General features: G+C 36.0%; 1 protein-coding gene across 1 annotated transcript; it reads left to right on the top strand.

Moving 5' to 3' along the window:
• The first annotated feature begins 273 nt into the window (after nucleotides 1-273).
• Nucleotides 274-17,796, top strand: LOC106880621 (nuclear receptor subfamily 2 group E member 1). The gene is made up of 7 exons (XM_014930646.2): nucleotides 274-354; nucleotides 4,081-4,221; nucleotides 6,604-6,696; nucleotides 7,536-7,862; nucleotides 11,853-12,067; nucleotides 12,974-13,094; nucleotides 17,432-17,796. The coding sequence occupies exons 2-7, from the start codon at nucleotides 4,203-4,205 to the stop codon at nucleotides 17,662-17,664; spliced, it is 1,008 nt and encodes a 335-aa protein (XP_014786132.1). The 5' UTR covers nucleotides 274-354; nucleotides 4,081-4,202; the 3' UTR covers nucleotides 17,665-17,796.
• The last annotated feature ends 3,371 nt before the right edge of the window (nucleotides 17,797-21,167 follow it).

Here is a 21,167-nt window from a genome sequence, read left to right as displayed (position 1 = left end):
GAAAAGTGAGAGCGTATGCGTGCGTGTAGAAGGGGGCTGGTGACATTGACGTGTGCGTGTGCGCATGTGTAGGGGTGGGGTAACGAGGAAGGGGTGACGATGAATGGAGAGGAGGAAGGAAGAAGGTGGTAGGAGTGAAGAGAGGAAGTAGGTGCCAGAGCAAGAGAGGAGAGGTGGGTGAGAGCAAGTGGGTGTGAGAGGAAGAAAGGAGGGAGGAGAGGAGGATTAGATGAAGAGGGGAAGAGAGTTGAGCCCATGTGGCGCAAAGGAGCGAAGAGAGAAGATTAATCCCTGCTCACGGCGAAGACGGGAGTCCGGATGGCCCCTGTGCAAGGACAATCCGAACACAGACAGGTATTGTAAAGAGTGACCGGTAGAGCAGAAATGTATATATATATATATATATATATATATGCACACACACGCATACCCATAAATACATGCATATACGCATACCTGTGCGTACATATACACCCATATATGCACACGTACACATACATACACGCACGCACACACACACACACACACACACACACACATATACATATACATCCGCATACGTACACATAACCATATCCATATGTGTAGTATTAAACTATTAAAATAACATTGGAGAGTTAAAAAATTAATGGAAAGTCAAATTGGGTTGTTGGGGCTTACCTAAGTGGCGTTCGGGATATGTACTGTGTGGTTATTTAGGTTCCATTTAGATTTGTGGTAAAATTTGAAGGTATGGAAAAAGCGGTGCTTGCATGTACCTAGGGCCTCGTTATATTTATTTAGTAGTATTGAAGAGTTGTATTTTAATATGTGGAATGCCTCTTTTAGGCATAACTTACAGACTGAGCGTTGACCTTGGTATGGAAGCCCTGAATCTATTTTGGACCATGACAAGATGTAAGGAATATTTCTATTTTTGAGATGATGTATGTGACTGGCGAGTGTTGTGGATTTACTGTGTTTCGCGTGTCTAAAAAACTGAGATGCGCAGTGTATCGTTGTTTAAAATTTACAGTTGATCCTATATACATGTATGGTTGTAGAATTGTCTAACGTGTTGAGGACGGTGCATTTATAAATTACATTTGACCTTCTGTAATGGGCTTGTAGAGGGCAGATGGTCTCAGGACAGCAGTTACATGGTAGTGCATTGTGGGGATTATTCTCAGGTATGGAGGGAGTAATACTGTCAGAAGAGAGGTTGGAGATAGGGGTAGAGTGGTCTATGTTATTAACATTATTTTTACTATCATTACTATTTCTATCGTTGCTGTCATTTATCCTACCTGTAATAGTGGCGGAAGTTGTGGTAGTAGTATTCTGGGTAGTGTTATTGGGATTGGTAGGGTTTCTGTTGTGGACTAAAGTATAGGGTTCGATATTGGAGCTATGTATACGTTGGGCGCTCGTGTATTCAAAGTTGTTATAATGTAGGTTTTGATAATAGAAAGTTTTCGTTTATTAGAGGTTGTTATGGTAGACTCAAAGTTGGGCGGGGAGGAGTAGGATAGCTTTAAGGTAGATCTATTAAAAATAGAGTAATATTTACGTTGACGAAGAAAGTTGGAGTCGAGTATATTAAAAAAGGATTTAGCTAAGTTCTTAAGGTTTAATGAGAAGGGGGTGTATACCATAGAATAGAGTGTCCACTACTTTTTTGGTTGCTTAAGGGCAGTGTTATCTATATTTTTAGAAATTAGAGGTGGGTAATATGGCCCGTTATTGTTAGCTGTTTTAGCTTTTGACCTAGTGTTATATATATATGTGTGGGTGTGCATGGGGTCTAAGTTGTCCTAATCTAGGTTCTTCTTGTGTTCTAGTATAGTGTATGTGAGGTCTGTTGTGATTCTGGTGGTTGGCATGTCGTTGTAATATGATTTGAGATATATGTTGCTTGAGCCTAGTATTAGGGATATATTTTATTTGTTGGGAGAAGCCGCTGGCAGCGAGCGCTTGGTTGTAATGTGGAGCGTGGTTATCGAATATTTCCTCAGTAGATGAACGGTCAGATATACGAATTGAGATACCCTTAACTATATTATCAAAGGTGGATTTGTGGTGATTGGAATTAATGTTTAAGGACTTGAGGTATTGTTTAGGTTTGTTATATGGGGAGTATTGGGAGGTTTGTATGTTTAAATTTATGTCTAGAAAATTAATGGTTTTGTAGGAATTTTCAAAATAATAGATACATTGAGGCTAGAGAAAAATTTGTATAGATCTTTCCTAATTCGTTCTAAAGAGGATTTATTTAAGCTCTTGGTGACTAGCAAGGCGTCATCTCTGTATAAGCCTCCCTTGATGTTAGAGAAATGTATTTGGAGCTGGTGGAGTATGTATAGGCCGACGAGGTCGGTGATTTGGGCGGAGTCGGATGATCCCATAGTAATGTCAAATAATTTGTTCCAGTTATTGTTAGTATTTTTTCACTTCCTTACACTTTTTCATTTTCTCTTCTTGTTTTCATTCCCTCTTCCTTTTTTCCTTCTTCTTTTCTCACTTTTTCCTTTGACCTTTCTCTTCATTTTAACATACACATCTCTTCTCCCCTCTCTATCCACTTAATACTACCACTACATTCTCAAATTTTTTTTCAAACCACAAGACCCCATTGAATGAACGGCATATTGAATCTGCATCTCCACACTTTCCATTTGTGATGACAAAATATGAACTCCTATTGGAATTTACATACCACGGACAGGAAGCATTTCTACCACTTCTACACACTACTTTCCTTAGATAATGAAACTGCAACTGTAACGTCTTTATACATTTTTATTTTTATCTCTACATTCATTCTCCTATTTCTCTATATACTCTTTATTTGCTTCCTTTTCCAAAATAACTCCTCATATTGAACTCTATTTAACTATCTCACATCATCTCTGATGAAGGGATATCCCTAATATCCCCAAAACAGCAGTAAGATTAACTTTCTTTTTATAAATTCCTGAAAATTCCACACAGCCATGGCTTTGTTGTCTCATTTTATTTAACACACACACACACACACACATACACACACACACACACACACACACACACACACACACACACACACACACACACACACACACACACACACACACACACACACACGGACATCTTTTATCTTTTACTTGTTTCAGTCATTAGACTGCGTCTATGCAAGGGCACTGCCTTGGAGAACTTTTTAATCAAATGAATCGACCCCAGTACTTATCCTTTTAAGCCCAATACTAATTCTATCAATCTCTTTTGATGAACTGCTAAGTTATGAGGACATAAATAGACTAGCACTGGTTATGAAGTGGTAGTAGGGGACAAACAAACACACACACACATGCATATATATATATATATATATATAAGCACAGGCAAGGCTGTGTGACTGTGTGGCACCTTGGGCAAGTATCTTGTACTATAGCCTCAAGCCAACCAAAACCTTGTGAGTGGATTTGGTAAGAAACCTGTCGTGTATATATATGTGTATATATCTATGTGTGAGCCTTTGTGTCTGTGTTTGTCTCCCACCACCACCGCTTGACAACTGGTGTTGGTGTGTTTTTGTCCCTGTAACTTAGCAATTTGGCAAAAAGAGACTGATAGAATAAGTACAAGGCTTAAAATAGAAGTACTGGGGTCAATACATTCATTTGACTAAAAATTCATGGCAGTGCCTCAGTATGGCCGCAGTCTAATGATTGAAACAAGTAAAAGATAAAAGATATACATGACAGGCTTCTTTCAGTTTCCATCTACCAAATTACTCACAAGGCTTTGGTCACACTGAGGCTATAAGAAAAGACAGTTGCCCAAGGTGACACGCAGTGAGACTGAACCCAGAATCATGCAGTTAGGAAGCAAACTTCTTCCCACACAGCCATACATACACCTACATGCTTAATAAGTTGCTCAATATTTTAAACACAATTCATAGCGTAGACTGTTTTGTTTGTTTCCTTTTATGTTAACCTTATTGTATGGTTTCTTGTTTAGTAGAAATAACAATAAGAGTTGTTACAGATGTTTAATTGTTGATAATGCATAGAAAATTATTCAAAGCTGCTCTTATGTGGGTACACTTTCTTTTCACAGGAAGAACACTTCCGGTTCCAGTGTCATGTAAAGTATGTGGAGACAAAAGCTACGGGAAACATTATGGAGTTTATTGTTGCGATGGCTGTAGCTGCTTTTTTAAACGGAGTATTCGTCGAAAGATGGTCTATTATTGTATTGGTAAATTGGGCAGAATTTTGAATAATGATTAACCCTTTTGTTACCATATTTCTGTTGAAAAACATTATCTTTGTTTCAATCAATTTCTAAAATACTGGAGAAATTAGTAAAATTAGTAAAATAATATGATATCAAAAACCTTACAAAAAATGTTAGAAACTCTGGTGAATACTTACTAAGTGCCATATGCGACAGTTATAAGAAATTTGAAGTTTCAAGGTGCATAAATAGAAATTGCTTTCAGATGACCATTTAGGTTTGAACTGTATTCTTCAGTTTAATTAACTATCTTCTATCTTTTACTTGTTTCAGTCATTGGACTGTGGCCATACTGGGGCGCCACTTTGAAGGGTTTAGTTCAACAAATCAATTCCAGTACTTATTTTTTTAAAAGTCTAGTACTTTTTCTATTGGTCTCTCTTGCCACACTGCTAAGTTACTGAGACATAAACAACCCAATATTATTTGTCGAGTGGTGGCAGTGGTGGTGGGAGACAAACAAAAAGACAAACAAAAAGACAAACACACACAGATACACACATGCATGTGTGTATCTGTGTGTATTTGTGTGTGTGTGTGTGTGTGTGTGTGCACACATGTGTATCACCTTTTAGATATTGCATTAAAAACTTTACTTTGTATTTCTTATCTCAAAACTATTTGCAATTCTTTCTCTGTCTACATTTTTCATGCAGACATCGATCTGGTTTTCTAACTGATGTTGAAACTGAAACATCAATCATTTCAGTCTCTAACAAAACACATAAAATTTACACTGCTGTCACTTTGTCACTGCTTACAACAATAAGTTGTTTACTATAATGTGATAACTATTTACGGTTGGGTGGGCTTGGTTGCCTAAGAGACCAAGCTTGCAGATGCAATACAATTGGACTAAGATTGCCGATACAATACAGTACCAGTAACTGGATACAAATTATGCACACCATCACTTTAAAGTGATAAAATAACAATCAATCAGAATGACATTCAAACCATTGTTTGACTTTCGTCATCATCATCATTGTTTCAATATTCATTTTTCCATGCTTGTATGGGTCAGACGGAAATTGTCAAGGCAGACTTTCTACAGTTGGATTCCCTTCCTGTTGCCAACCCTCACCTGTTTCCAAGCATGGTAATATTTTCCTGAAGCTATACATGTTTTCCATAGAAGACTAGAAATGAACAACCTTGCTTATATGATGATGATGCTCATTTATAACCATTGTGTGATACACATACATACATACATCCATCATCATCATCATCATCCTTTAACATTCATTTTCTATGCTGGCATGCGTTGGACAGTTTGACCAGAGCTGGCAAGCTTCACCAGTTTCCAGTCTGATTTGGCTTGGTTTTAACAGCTGAATGTCCTTCCTAATACCAACCACTTTCCAGTGTGTGCTGGGTGATTTTAACATGCCACCAGCACAAGCACCTCTTTGTGGAACTGGCATGGGTGCTTATTATGTGGCACCAGCACACTCATGCTGGTGCCACATAAAAAAAAGTACATACATATATATATATATATATACATACATGCATACAGATGTACATACATGTATACACACACACACACACACACACACATTTCTTATTTCTTTATTGCCCACAAGGGGCTAAACATAGAGGAGACAAACAAGGACAGACAAAGGGATTAAGTCGATTACATCGACCCCAGTGCATAACTGGTACTTAATTTATCGACCCCAAAAGGATGAAAGGCAAAGTCGACCTCGGCGGAATTTGAACTCAGAATGTAGCGGCAGACGAAATACCGCCAAGCATTTCGCCCAGTGTGCTAACGTTTCTGACAGCTCGCACACATACATTTCTGTCTACCAAATCTACTCACAATGCTTTGATCAGCCTAGAGCTATAGAAGAAGACATTTGCCCTAGGTGCCATGCAAAGAGACTGAAGCCAGAACCATGTGGTTCAGAAACATGCTTCTTAATCACACATCCAATCCTGTGTCTATCGCAGCCACACCTGCACCTATCATATATTATTGTTTTATGTAAATAACAAAGGATGCATTAATAAGAGAATAAAGCAGATAAAATGTCACACTTTTGCATGCCTTGTAGTGGTTTCCTGTCTTGTTGCGGGTTTTTTCTTTCCTTCATTCAAGACTTTAATTATCTTAGATTTTTATACTTAATGAAATTGTTAATTAAAAGCGCTATACAACATCCATCTGTATTACTATATCAAAAGTTTGCTTCTGAAATGTTTGAAAGCAAGCTTATAGTTTTGAAATGGAATTTAATAGTACATACATTTATAATTCTTGCAATTTTCATGAAGTCATTTAAGTAGATGTATACTGAAAACATGATCTCTTTCTTCCCTTTTTCTCTCAACTAGCAAAAGGTAAATGCCAAGTTGACAAAACTAGACGGAACTGGTGTCCATATTGCCGTCTTCAGAAATGTTTCAAAGCTAAAATGAATAAAGATGGTGATTATTTAATTTTTATAATATATTTTTAATATTGCTTCATAGTAGTTTTCTACACATTTTCATTTATATTTATTTTGCTAAAAGAGTAATGAGTAAGTGAACTATAAATATTAGTTTCAAACGTTGGCACAAGGCCAGCAATTTTTGGGGAAAGGCTAAGTCAATTACATCAACCCCAGTGCTCAACTGGTACTTATTTCATTGACACTAAAAAGATGAATGACTAAGTCAACCTTGGCAGAATTTGAACTTAGATTGTAAAGACATGAAATGCCACTAAGCATTTTGCCTCGTATGCTAACAATTCTGCCAGCTTTCCATTTTATTAAATGTTGATAAAACTTACTTTTATTTGTCATCTTCTTTTGTTTTGCTCATTGGACTGTGGCCATGCTAGAGCACTGCCTTGGCAGGTTCAGTAAAATAAATTGAACCCAGTACTTATTTAAGTCTGGTACTTTTCTATTGGTCTCTTTTTACAAATCTGCTAAGTTATGGGAAAAGATAAACACAAACATTAAGACATACATACATGCATATATATGACAAGCTTCTACACATCCATCTATCAGATTCACTCATAAGACATTGTTTAGCCTGGGGCTATAATAGAAGGCACTCAACCTAGGTACCACATAGTAGGGCTGAACCTGAAACCATGAGGCTGCAAAGTAAACTTCTTTGTTGATAGATAAATTTGAAATCAATATTGCTTGTTTTTGTTTTAAACCAAAGAAAGTAATTTTCTGTTTTAATAGAAATCTAAATTTTTTTTCTTAATGTATTTCTATAAATAAGAAATTATTAATGGATGTATGTAAAATTTGTTATTGTAGCTGTTCAAGAAGAAAGAGGGCCACGGAAGAATAAAACTTGTGCCAAATTTACTGAAATGAACCAAACCAGTGAATCATGCAAAACTTTTAGTAGCAGTAAAAGAAATACTCAACAAGAAACTGCCATTTCTTTCTTCCACAAGAACAAAGAGTTAACAGCATCCTCACCAAAGGAATACAAGGATTCATTCCAGTACATTAGTGCTTTCCGACCAGTTGCTCCAAGATCTCAACCATTGCAACATTTCTCATGTTCCTTTTTCAACCAAAGTTTAAATTTTCCTTTTCAACAAGCTGTGGTGCCAGTTCAAATTTCAGGAAAAAATGGTAAAAATAATTGCCCCCCCCCCTTTTTTTAATGGGTAATGGTTAATGGCAGAATTGATAGAACATTGAGCTTTATGTTCCTTTAAGTTTTGTTTTCAAAATAAGTTTGACTTTTTTTTTTTTTATCCTTCTGAGGCCAGAAAAAAAAATGTAGCTTTCAAATAGTAAGGTTGATTAAATCAATAACATTCTTCCTCAAAAGTGTATAGGCCAATATCAGTTACAGATCATTATTGCTGCTGTAGTTGTATTGTTGCTTGGTGTCAGTGTTTAAAAAATAATATTTCCGGCTTGTACTTGTTTGGCAAGTGATTTTGTATGAGATTGAATGTTGAGAATAAAACAATTGCTTTATGATAGAATCATATCAACCACTTAAACTACACTACACTGTCTAGTTCTTCAGTTTTTTTTCCTGGCTAACATGGTCAAATTCATGTTATGTTCACTTTTGTTGCTTTATTATTGTTGTTGTTGTTAAGGCAGTGAGCTGGCAGAATTGTTAGCATACTGGACAAAAATGCTGCTAAGCATTTTTGCCCATCTTTACATTCGGAGTTCAAATTCCGCCAAGGTCATTTTTGCCTTTCATCCTCTTGAGATCAATAAAACAAGTACCCGTTGAGCACTGGGGTTGATATAATGTTGTTATTATAAGCTAGGCAGCGATCTGGCAGAAACATGAACACACCAGAGATAATACTTAGTAGCATATCATCTGTCTTTACATTCTGAGTTTGAATGCCACTATGCTCAAATTTGCTACCATCCTCTCAGAGTTGACAAAATATGTACCAGTAGAGCACTGGGGTGAATGTAATTAACTAGCACCCCACTCACAAAATTGAGGCCTTGAACCTATAGTAGAAAGAATTATTATTATTATTATAATCTAATTCCCTCCCATTAAACTTACTGGTCTTGTGCCAAAAATTCAAAACAATATAATTATTATTATTATGAAAGTGGTGAGCTGCCAGAGTCGTTAGCACTTAGCGGCATTTCATCCGTCTTTACATTCTGAGTTCAAATCCCACTGAGATCGACTTAGCCTTTCATTCTTTCAGAGTCAATAGATTAAGTACCAGTTGCATACTGGTAGTGATGTAGTCGACTATCCCCCTCCCTCAAATTTCAGGCCTTGTACCTATAGTAGAAAGGATTATTATTATCATTGTTATTATTATTATTATTCAACATTTGGTAGTTTCTGGCAAATTTCTACTGCATCACCTGCTCCACTTCTGTGTTGCTGGTGTGTGTGCTTTTTTGTTGTTAGGGGACAACAATCTCTTTCCAGTATTGTATTGTGTCAGTTTGTCTTGATATGGAGTCTGGTTGCAGTATTTTGTTGTGTTAGTGTCTGTTATTATGTGTTGTGTGTGCAACCCGAGTTGTGTTCATCTGTTGGGTGTTTTAGCTTGTTGGTGGTTGTTTATTTTATTGGATACTTGCTATATAGAGCATCTTGCATTTGTTTGAGTTGTATTATTGAATTGATAGTGTCTTGTATAGGATGTGGGCTGCTCCTAGTAGGGCTATTTTTTGGATAGTGTATAGTGTTGAAGGTCCAGGTTTAGCTTCTACGTTTTTGTTCATGTGTTTTTTATCATGCCCAATTCTCCAATTATCACTGTATTGTTTTCACCTTTCATGCCCCACATCATGAATACTTCAATTTCGAGGTCTTTATGCTTTGACAATTTCTTCATTTCTTTTTGGGCAATATTTTTGGACAGAAGGGATTGCAATTTCTATCAGGAAGCAGGTGTTCGTTTTCCAATCTTCGATTATTGTCTGGGTGATTAGCTTTTACTTTTTTGTCATTTTGAACAGGTATATCCTAGATAATTGTGGCCTGGTTGTTGTCATATACCTTGTTTGGTACATGTATAGTAATAATAATAATAATAATAGTAATAATAATAATTCTAATAATAATACAGGTCAATAAAATAAGTACTGGGGTCAATGTAATTGACTCATCCTCTCCCCACAAAAAATTGCCGTCCTTGTGGCAAAATTTGAAACCATTAATATTATTATTATTATTATTATCATTATTATCATTATTATTATTATTATTATTAAGAAGGCTGTCAACTGACAGAATCATTAGCACATTGGACAACAAAATGCTTAGTGGCATTTGCTTTGGCTCCTTACTTTCTGAGTGGAAATACTGCTATGGTCAACTTTACCTTTGGACTGAAATACTTTTAATAAAGTAATTTACTGTTAATTTGTAACTTTGAAGCTATAATGATTATTTTATATTTTACTTGTTTTCTGTCATTAGACTGTGGCCATGCTGGGGCACCACCTTGAAGAATTTCTAGTTGAATGAATCGACATCAGTACTTTTTATTTAAGCCTGGTACTTATTCTATCGATCTATTTTGCTGCACTGCTAAGTTACAGGGATGTAAAGACAACCAGCACTGATTGTTAAGTGGTGGAATGGGGACAAACACAGACACAAAGACACATACACACACATAAGACAAGCTTCTTTCAATTACCATCTACTAAATCCACTCACAAGGCTTTGGTCGGCCCAAGGCTTTAGTAGAAGACACTTTCCCAAGGTGCCATGCAGTGGGATTGAACCCTGAACTATGTGGTTGGGAAGCAAGCTTCTTACCACACAGCCACATCCATTTTCTTTTATATGTTTTACTTTAACTCTATATTGTGTATGGCAGTTATGAAAGCTAAAGCCAGAAAGTTAGTAATGTAGTTTTAGATGCATCAGATTTAGTAGAAGTAAAATAGTGTAATCAATACCATATCAATACTATATCTAGTCAGAACAATAAACTTTGAGTAAATTGTGTGCATGATCAAAGTTGACCATTACTAATGAATAATAATTGTGGAAGAGAGGTTGAGGATGAAAGAAAGTGTGCAAACAAAGTTAGAAAGAATTAGTGGAAGAAAAGAAATATACATCCATGCAATCTCTAAAAGCTGGCCAACAATTGATTTCTAATAGATACAGTAAAGTAGGGTATTGGTGACTAGGTCATAGGGATGTTTGGCAAAAGACTTTGATTTTCAATAATGTATATAGGTGCAGGCATGGCTGCGTGGTAAAAAGTTTGTTTTCATGACCACATAGTTCCGGGTTCAGTCTCACTTGCATGGCACTTTGGGCAAGAGTCTTCTCTATATCTTTTGGCCAACCAAAACCTTGTGAGTAGATTTGGTAGATAGAAACTGAAAGAATCCTGTCATATATATATATATATATATATATATATATATATATGTGTGTGTGTGTGTGTGTGTGTGTGTGTGTCTTTGTGTCTGTGTTTGTTCTCCCACCACCATTGTTTGACAACCGATGTTGGTATGTTTATGTCCCCGTAACTTAGTGGTTTGGCAAAAGAGACTGATAGAATAAGTATTAAGCTTACAAAGAATAAGTCCTGGGTCGATTTCTTTGACTGAAATCCTTTAAGGTGGTGCTCTAGCATTTCAACAGAAACAAGTAAAAGAATAAAAGAATTCCCGAAACTTGTGGCCTTTTCAGTGTTTGGTGAGCTGGCAGAATCATTAGAGCATCGAATAAAATGCTTAGTGGTAATTCTTACAACTCTTTATGTTCTGTACTCAAATCCTGCCAAAGTCAAATAAAGTAATCAAGTAATCAAATGATTTCCGCCCAAAATTGCTGGCCTTGTGCCAAAATTTGAAACAATTACTGTTAAGTATGATAGGTTGGCAGAAAAAGGTACAATACAAAACAAATTCCTTATGATACTTCATCTTCAAATTTTGAAAAGTTCAACTTTGCTTTCGCTTTCTCTTGGTTCAATAAAATAAGCAAAAGTTTTTTTTCTTCCTCAATAAATCTATAATTTGTACTGATGTGAGAAATCTTGTATAAAACTTTGTTGATTAAAATTACTATTTCTTTCCTTTAAGAATCTGTAACAAAACAAAGAAGAAAGACAATGATTTTCTTTATCTTTTCTTATCTTTTAGACTTGTGGGATTCTTTGTTTGAACTCAGTACTAATGTGCTCTCACTGACATTGCATCGAGTTTTATCGAACCAAATTCTCTTTTTGTTAAAACCAGTCAATCAAATGATGCTATTGGAACACAGCTGGAGTTGTCTCTTCTTACTAAGTTTAACACAGTGGCAAACAGATTCTAATAAATTAGATATATACATTGAGAATAATCAAAGAGAAAATGTAAGTTTACAACTTTTTGTCATTATTTCTTTCAATAATTCACAAACACACACATGAAGATGTGTAACCTAGTGGTTTGGGTGTTGCACTGTTTCTTCTCTCTGTCTCTTTAATCATTACTACACTGATTCATGCTCCTTCAAACTAGCTCTCTGTATACCCTCTTTACTTGGGTCCACTTGTTTTCCCCTTTATTGCCCTTACTGTATCTCACCTTTCAAACTCTGTACTAGTAAGAAGAACTGGTTCTTCATCAATTCTTCTTATTCAGAACTGTAACTTTCTGGGACTTCCACTATCTCTGTTTTCCCTACAGATGTTCAAGATAACCATCAACAGCATTGATCTCACCACTCTTGGAAGGGCCTGCACAGGTTAGGGACACTACCCTTCTTCCTTTCAGTATGCTATTATGATAACTGTTGAAACAGAGGAAAAGGTTCATATCCTGTCAAGCATTGTATTGTGTAGTGATGATAGTGTGCAGACAGCCCTTGTGGCCAAGACACTTACCTCACAGTAGCCTATTTAAGTAGGTGCCATTAATAGTATATTCATTGCTGTTGGCGATTGATGCCTTCAAAATGGTTTGATACCCAACCAAATAGTAAAGCTAACTATAATTGAACAACAAATCAATCTTTTAGCAATGTAAATGGTGATAATTATCAGCTTATCACCATTTATATTTTCCTTGTTGTTTGGATCTTCAACATAACAGAAATTATATTTGGTTTTTAAGCACTGGGGTTGATGTAATCAACTTGACACCCTCTACCCCGAAATTGATGGCCTTGTGCCAAAATTAGAAACCATTATTATATTAGGTTTTAAGTAATATTTCTATAAAATTTGTATTTTATGTAATGGACAGCATGAGTATAGCAGTTATTGGTATGTTTTAAGTTTCAGATGTTTGACAAAGAGGATTTTGAAAGACTTCAAAATTTTCTCACATCAGGTCAGCTTCTAAGTGTTGACTTTATAGAAGTGACATCTCTGGAAACTATTCTTCTTCTTCGGCGAAGTAAGTAGTATTTTCATTTAAAATGTTTACTCCAATAAGAGACACTGTTGTACAATTACTTCTACAAAGTTTTATATACCTTTGCCTTGCCTTGGGCTCAACTCCGTCTGGAGTTGCTGGAGTGGTGTTGTAATCCTTATCCAGATCTAGCCTCTAACACTGCTATTTTCTCAAAATCTAGAATCTTGGTAAAAGTCAGCCCAATAAAAATCTAAGAATCCAAGTGAAGTAACATCACACAAATCTTTCACCCTCATTCTTGATACACCTAACCAATACTTTCTTCTCTCCAAATTACTAAATGATTTCATATTACCATATAAAGCCCCCATTATGAAATAAAATAGATGGTGCAGGTGTGGCTATGTGGTTAAGAAACTTGCTTTCCAATCACATGGTTTTGGGTTCCATCCCACTGAATGGCACTTTGGACAAGTGTCTTCTACTATAGTTCATACCGACTAAAGCATTGTGAGTGGATTTACAAGCCAGAAACTAAAAGAAGCCTGTTGTATGTGCGTGTGCGTATGTGCATGCATATACACAGACACATACATATATATGAGGTACGTGGCCGTTATAGTACCTCCTTCGTGCCGGTGGCATGTAAAAGCACCCACTACACTCTTGGGGTGGTTGGCGTTAAGAAGGGCATCCAGCTGTAGAATCTCTGCCAAATCAGATTGGAGCCTGGTGTAGCCATCTGGTTCACTAGTCCTCAGTCAAATCGTCCAACCCATGCTAGCATGGAAAGCGGACGTTAAACGATGATGATGATGATGATAATGTATGTATGTGTGTGTGTGTGTGTGTGTGTGTGTATGAATGTCAGGTCAGTTGTGGGGCCTTTCATGAGTGCTACTGGTAACATGGAATCCAGTACAACCTGTTGTATAGTTGGCAACTAAACCAGCATCTTCACTCAGCTTGCATGGTGAGGAGGGTTGCTAGAAGGACTAAAAACAAAACCTGTCAAAGGACAGATGAACCTAGTGTAGGTTCAACCACTGTCTAGCACAGGCACTCAGAAATTCCGGATTGGTGTCTGGTATGCTGGAAGACCACTGAGAGTGAGCATCCTTCAGTTTTTTTATTAAGGCATGTTTCTAGGAGGTCACTCTGATATAAAACCAGATATGCAGGGAATAGCATTGAGCATTTTAGGGATCTTGCAATGTAGATAAGGGCGCTCCAACACTCCTGAACCTGCAACCCATATTGGCACTGGATATCTTACCTTGATTTGTCTCCAGATCATGTCCATAGAGTGGAGACAGTATGTAAGGTGTTGTGTAAGCCTTATTGGGCCTAAAATTTTGTGTTGTGCAATTGATGGTAAAGTGATTTTCTGATGTCGAGTCAAGTAGGAGCATGGAAATCACAGGCACAAACCCATGTGAAATTGACTGCAGGCGCTATAACCTCATGCATGGGCAAAGCTGACATTCTGCAGGGGCAATTGTCATTGCTGGTCTTTCTTGGTCATGAGTCAACAGCCATTGTGTGTGTGTGTGTGTGTACACGTGTGCATGCATGTGTGTGTGTGTGTGTGTGCGTGTCTCTCTCTCTCTCTTTCTTTCCTTGTTTTAATATCACAAGTTAGTTATAAATAAATGTCATTATCAGACAAATGGAAGTAGTGTAATTCTAGTCTTTCCTGAAAAATATATCTGGGCATTGGAAAATATTTCTTTGCTTGGAACCAAATGAAGTTTAGCAAAAGGATGGGCATGGAGCAATAAAAAATTTGCCTCAACAAATTCCATCTGACCCATGCAAACATGGAAAGATAGACGTTAAAACAATGATGCTGATCATGATAGCTTCAACAACAAGGAAAAATATCTCCAGTCTAAACTACTATCAATATTAGTGAAGCTTTCAACATCATCTTCATCATCTACTTATACACAAAATACTTACCACCTCCTTAAGAAATACTACAAAGCACACATAATTTATATGCAGATGACATCACACAAAATCTCCCACCACCACCCTCTTCATTCTCCAGATATAACTGCTCAACAACTCTGACACTCCAGCATTATACCAGTCACCTGGAAACCTGGCTCCATAACAACAAATGTAAATTAGCACCTACCAAATCCACTGTCTACTTCCTTACCAGCAACAGCAGAGACATAACCAAATATCACACACACACACACAGTAACATAAACATAACCATAGATGCAAATGACAAAAATACTGGGAATTATATAAAGCACTGCAACATTTACAGTGGATGTAGATACAGGCATGGCTGTGTGGTTAAGAGAATCACTTTGCAACCATGTAGTTCTAAGTTCAATCCCATTGCATGGCACCTTGTGCAAATTCTTTTGCTTCAGGTTAATTAATAATGTTTGAATAGAATTTGGTCAGTTGAAACTCTGGAAGAGCTGATTGCATGTGTAATTGTCTCTGTGTGCTTGTGTGTGTGTGTATATATATATATATATATATATATATATATATATATATATATATGCACAAATATAAGTGTGCGTGTGTGCGTTCATGTTTGTGTTTATGTGTTTGACAATGCCAGCAATTAATCTAATGTTGTGTCAAAATGGTCATTTAGCAAATCAATAAAATATTTCTTCTTTGTTTTATATACTTTTCCCCTATAATTGCATGAGTTGGACAAATATATTGAGATATTGTTTTACAGTTGAATACCTTTCCTGATGCTAACCCTTAACTGTTTTTCAATTAAAGGATCTCTTATTCTATCTGGTTTCAAAGGTAGGAAATAACTGGATGATTTATTGGCTGGAGAAATGATCAACAACAGTACCTATTGTACTTTTGTACAGGCGATCACAGATGTAAATAAACAAACAAACAAACACACACATGCACGTGTGCGTGTGTGTACATATACACTAATATGGCAGGCTTCTTTCAGTTTTTATCAACCAAATCCACTCACAAAGCTTTGATCAGCCTACAGTTCAAGGCGTCATACAGAAGGATTGAACTTGAAACTGTATAGTTCAGAAGGAAACTGATTTTATTGACACAGAGGTCATAAAAATAATAAAAGACTAAAATGCAGATCAATAAGATAAATACCAGATAGAAATAAGTACTGGAATCACTACGATTTATTAACCCTTGAGCATCTTATGCCAGTGCCACATATAAAGTACTGGTGCTAGTGCCATGTAAAAAAACATCCAGTACAATGTAAAGTGGTTGGTGTTAGGAAGGGCATCCAGCTATAGAAACCATGCCAAAACGGACAATTGGAGACTTCCTTGATCTTTCCACCAACAAACTACTTGGAATACATAATTGCTCTTCCACAACATTCTTGTAAATTCCACACACCTCATACCCCAAGTCCACCTATAGAAGGGCTGAATTAAGATTTGAACCTGCTGAAAGGATTTTCACTTTTGTTAAGAATTTCAGCTTATACTTAAGGGTAATTTTGCTCAAGAGTTTAAACAATTACTGTTATGTAATTAGTACAAAGAGTAGTGAGTTGGCAGAATCATTGGAATGTTGAGAAAAATATTTTGCGTATTTCTTTCAGCTCTTTGCATTCTGAGTTCAAATCCTACTGAAATGAACTTTGCATTTCAACCATCCAGGTGTTAATGTAGAATTTCAATTTGAGGATATCAACCTCTGTTGATATAATGAGCTTGCCCTTTCCACTCAAAACTGTTGGCCTTGTGCCTATATTAAAAACCATTATTTAATTAGTAATGTCACTTAGCTTTAAACTTTTCTCTCCTACACTTCTGGAAATAATGTCTGACCTTTTGGTTTGACTTTTTTTCTGAACTTAATATAACAAGTTGAAGTTTCAAGTTGATAAGGTGAACAAGATTTGGCTGTAAAAGAGGAAGTGTGAAACTGTACCAAGATTAATCAAAGAGTTTAGATAATTTTCTTTGTATCTATTTTGGATGATTTTTCTCGACTGCCTTGTTACTATATTTCCATTGAAATATACTAACTTTGATTCAAATAATTTTGAAAATAATGAAGAATTTAGTAAAATAACGTTCATCAGAAAGTTATGTTTAGGGCATAAAGTAATATGAAATTTTGATAGGTTTTAATATAGATCATGTTAAAACAGGAAATTTGTATCAAAGAACTGAGGGTAGAACTAAATTAAGTTATGTGCCTTTGCAATGTTTGTCATGTGGTTTAAACTCACAGTGCTGTACTAAACATTTCAAGTGAAAGAGAATGAGTAAGAAGACCTATTGCTTTGTTTTCCCTATCTTGGACATTCTATTTCATTTTTTCTCGCTTTCACACAAATGCAATATTTATTGGGCAATCACATGGTTTCATTGTTCTTTCAGTGAAAGAATTAAATTTACTGGAGGAGTGTCGAGCAGAAGCTTACTTAGAGCAGTTGTACATTTCATTGTCTCAGTATATCAGTACCCAGTCCAAGGACCGTGACCCAGCTTCCCGGTTTGGTAAGATGCTAATGGCACTGGCTGATCTGAACCTTCCCCGTGGATTAGTAAACTTGTACTTTTTCAAAGGAAGAATAGTAAACATCCAACATCTTTTCAAAATTAATATCTGATGAATAGTTTCCATGTGTGTTGTCACTTATATTCTATTGAATGTTCTTAAAACAAACTCTAACTTTTATCTGTTCAATGATATTTTAAGACATTTTATCTCTGCATTAAATGTTTGACCTTTTATGTTGTAAAGTAGGACAATTTTTTACTAAAACATCAAATAAAATATATAAAATTCTATAGTCTTTTTGTTGTTATTGGTCTCAGATTTATACAGAAGAGGAAATTTGAAGTTATCTCAGCGAATGGCTACAAATAAGAATTGTTGCTCTTAATTGTTTTCTGTTATTTTTTCTTTCGATAATATCAGATTTGTTAAGAAATAATAGCATAATTACACCTAGAGAGAAATGCTAGGACCCATAGTATTTTCCAACAATGACAAGAAGGGATTTTTTTTATTGTCTTGGAAAGAGCTGTGCACATCTCTTTCATGGGTCCTCTGATACCAATAAAATTGTTGCTATTATTTTGCTTGAATTGTTAGTTAACTGTCTGCTAGGAACAATTAGCCTAGAACTAGCAGAGTGCTGACCAGCAATCTAACTTCAGCTACCATGGGATCTGGTGGGTATTATGTAGTATGTGAACATGTGGGTAGTTATGACAAGGCAATGGCTGGACAAAGACAGTGATGGTCTGCAAGAATTCTGGGGTTTAGAAATGAGAAAGAGGTCAAAGGTATTTAGAACATTTGTGTTTGTCAGGTGTACATGTAGTTGCTGATATAGAGAGTTAAGAGCAGTGAAAAATTGTTTTTTTTGTTTCCAGTATGAGATAAGTGTGAGAGCTGAGGAAGAATTGTGAGCATTAAAGTGACTAAATTCACTGACTTTGGAGAAAGAGATGTCTTCAATACAGGAGGAGGTATAGCAGAAAAGTTAGTGGTTAGAGGAGTTTGGAGAGTAGTAGGGGAAGCATATGTGTTTGGAGAAAAGGAGTAGGGAAACTTTAAGCCAGAGTAACTGGAATTCTTTGTTGCTGATCTTCAGATAGAACAGTTGAATTGTAGAAAGTAGAGGAATTAATCTATATATGCAAAGGCACCAATGTTTAAATTAAAGTTTTGGTAAAGAGGGGTAGCTGGGACAACAGAGAAACTATAACAGTTAAGAAACTTCTGTATTAGAGAGGAATAAGGATGTGTGATTTGCATATAGGTAAGAAGCAATGTAAGAATGGGGGTTCAGGTTGGATCAGAGTACATGGATGTTGGAATACAGGAAGAAGAATTTTCCATCAGTTTTTTCTTTTTTTTCTCCTTGCAACTAAGGAAGTAAAGCAGATGTTAGTGCACAATGAAGTCTTGATAACTCCTGCTAAGAGCCTAGTTTGAATTCTTGCAATAGAGTAAATTTTGTAAAGGTTACACTTAAGCCATGTGGTTATGTTAAGATCTGCACGCTGTGTCTACTACCCAAAAAGGTGAGGAGGATCCTTTAAGTCCTATACAGCAGCACTACTTTAACAAAATGGTGATTCAAGTGAGAATCAAACAATATGTGTAAACATACACATGCACACACATATGTATATATATAAATATGCATAAATATAAGTATGTTTTATATGTTTTATAAATACATACATAAACAGACAGACAGACCAGAAACAGATCAGATATGCATAAATGATTTAGCTACCAATATATGGATCTGTTGTTTTACAATTATATAGAGTAGATATACTTCATATATATTTTTTCATTTACACACACATACTCATATGCAGATATATTTAGGTATACTTGTATGTGTGTGAGTCTGTCTGTCTGTTTGTATGTATGTATACACACTATACATCCTATTTCACAAGCAACAAAATCTCTTAAAAAGCAAAAAAAAGAAAAAGGAAAACAAAACAGTATGATCACAGACACACTGCCAAATTGCACATTCACTCACGACCAATCACTACTATATACACTTTCCAGAACTTGTTGATAAAAATTCCGGTTTCTTCTTTTTTTTTTTTGTTCGTTTATTTATTTCATTCACTTTATGTATTGGCAACGATAACATCACTAATAAAAATGCACAACAATAGAAAGATGACTGCGGCAAAACTTCAAACAGGCTATTGAAGACAATGGTAGTAGGAGTAGGAGATTGAAAACAGGTAGTGACAATAACAGTTAATATCTGGAAACTTGATTAAACAATCTATAAATTGATTCAGCAGAAGTTAAGAAAAAAAATAATAATTTAACGCTATGTTCTCTGTGATATCAATAATTTTTAGTTCTCCATTGAGCTATTTCATTTTTCTTTTTTTTTTCTGGTATAAATTTTCCATCCTTTCACTGTACCAAAGTATGTAATGTAATTCTGATTAATAAGTGATCCATCTTATTATTACAATACTCATTCTCAAATGGTAGATTGTAGCCAAGAGAAGTATTGAACATAGCCAGAAGCATGGCTGTGTGGTAAGAAATTTGCCTTCCAACCACATGGTTCCAGGTTCAGTTTCACTACATGGAGCCTTGGACAAGTGTTTTTCTACTATAATCCCAGGCTAACCAATGTTCTGCAAGTGGATTTGGTAATCTGAAATGGAAAGAAGCCCATTTGTGTGTAGATAGATAGATATCATTGTCATCATTTAATGTCTACTTTCCATGCTGGCATGGGTTGGACAGTTTTACAGGAGCTGACGAGGCAGAAAACTGCATGAAACTTCAGTGTCTGTTTTGGTATAGTTTTTTATGGCTAGATGCCCTTCCTAACACTAACCACTTCACAGAGTGGATCAAGTGCTTTTAACATGACACCAGCACAGGCAAGGTCAGTTTTGGCATGGTTTTTTTACAGCTGGATGTCCTTCCAAATGCCAACCACTTCACAGTGTGGACTGTATATATGTATATATATATATATATATATATGTATATATATATTGAGGAGGAGACCCCCTTCGGTCATGAATGACCATGGGATTGCACCTAGAAAGTAACCCTCCGAGGCACAAGTCTGGGCAAGGTTGTTTGTGGAAGGCCAGCAGTCATCCATGCATACCAGCTTCCCCTCTCCATATCACTGATGTTATCCAAGGGAAAGGGAAAGGCCAATACAGCTTGGCACCAGTGATGTCACAACTCATTTCTACAGCTGAGTGAACTGGAGCAACATGAAATAAAGTGTCTTGCTCAAGAACACAACGCACAGCCCAGTCCGGGAATCGAACTCACAACCTCATGATCGTAAGCTCGATGCTCTAACCACTGAGTATATTAAGTATATTAAGGGTAGAAATTATTAAAATTAATAATTTATACCAGTGGTCAGCATGCATAAAAAATTGTCCGTAGACTGTAAATTATTTTTATATATATGTGTATAACCATAGGTAATTATACACTCAGAGGAAAACCACTAAGTGGCTTTCTTGTTTGCTGAAAGAAGATGACAGATCTTCAAAGCATGGAAAATACTTTCTCATACATATATATACTTTATATATACATATGTATATATACATACATACATACATACATTATATA

This window comes from Octopus bimaculoides, chromosome 5 (assembly GCF_001194135.2).
Source record: "Octopus bimaculoides isolate UCB-OBI-ISO-001 chromosome 5, ASM119413v2, whole genome shotgun sequence".
NCBI classification, from domain to species: domain Eukaryota; kingdom Metazoa; phylum Mollusca; class Cephalopoda; order Octopoda; family Octopodidae; genus Octopus; species Octopus bimaculoides.
This window is presented reverse-complemented; position numbering and strand designations above follow the sequence as displayed.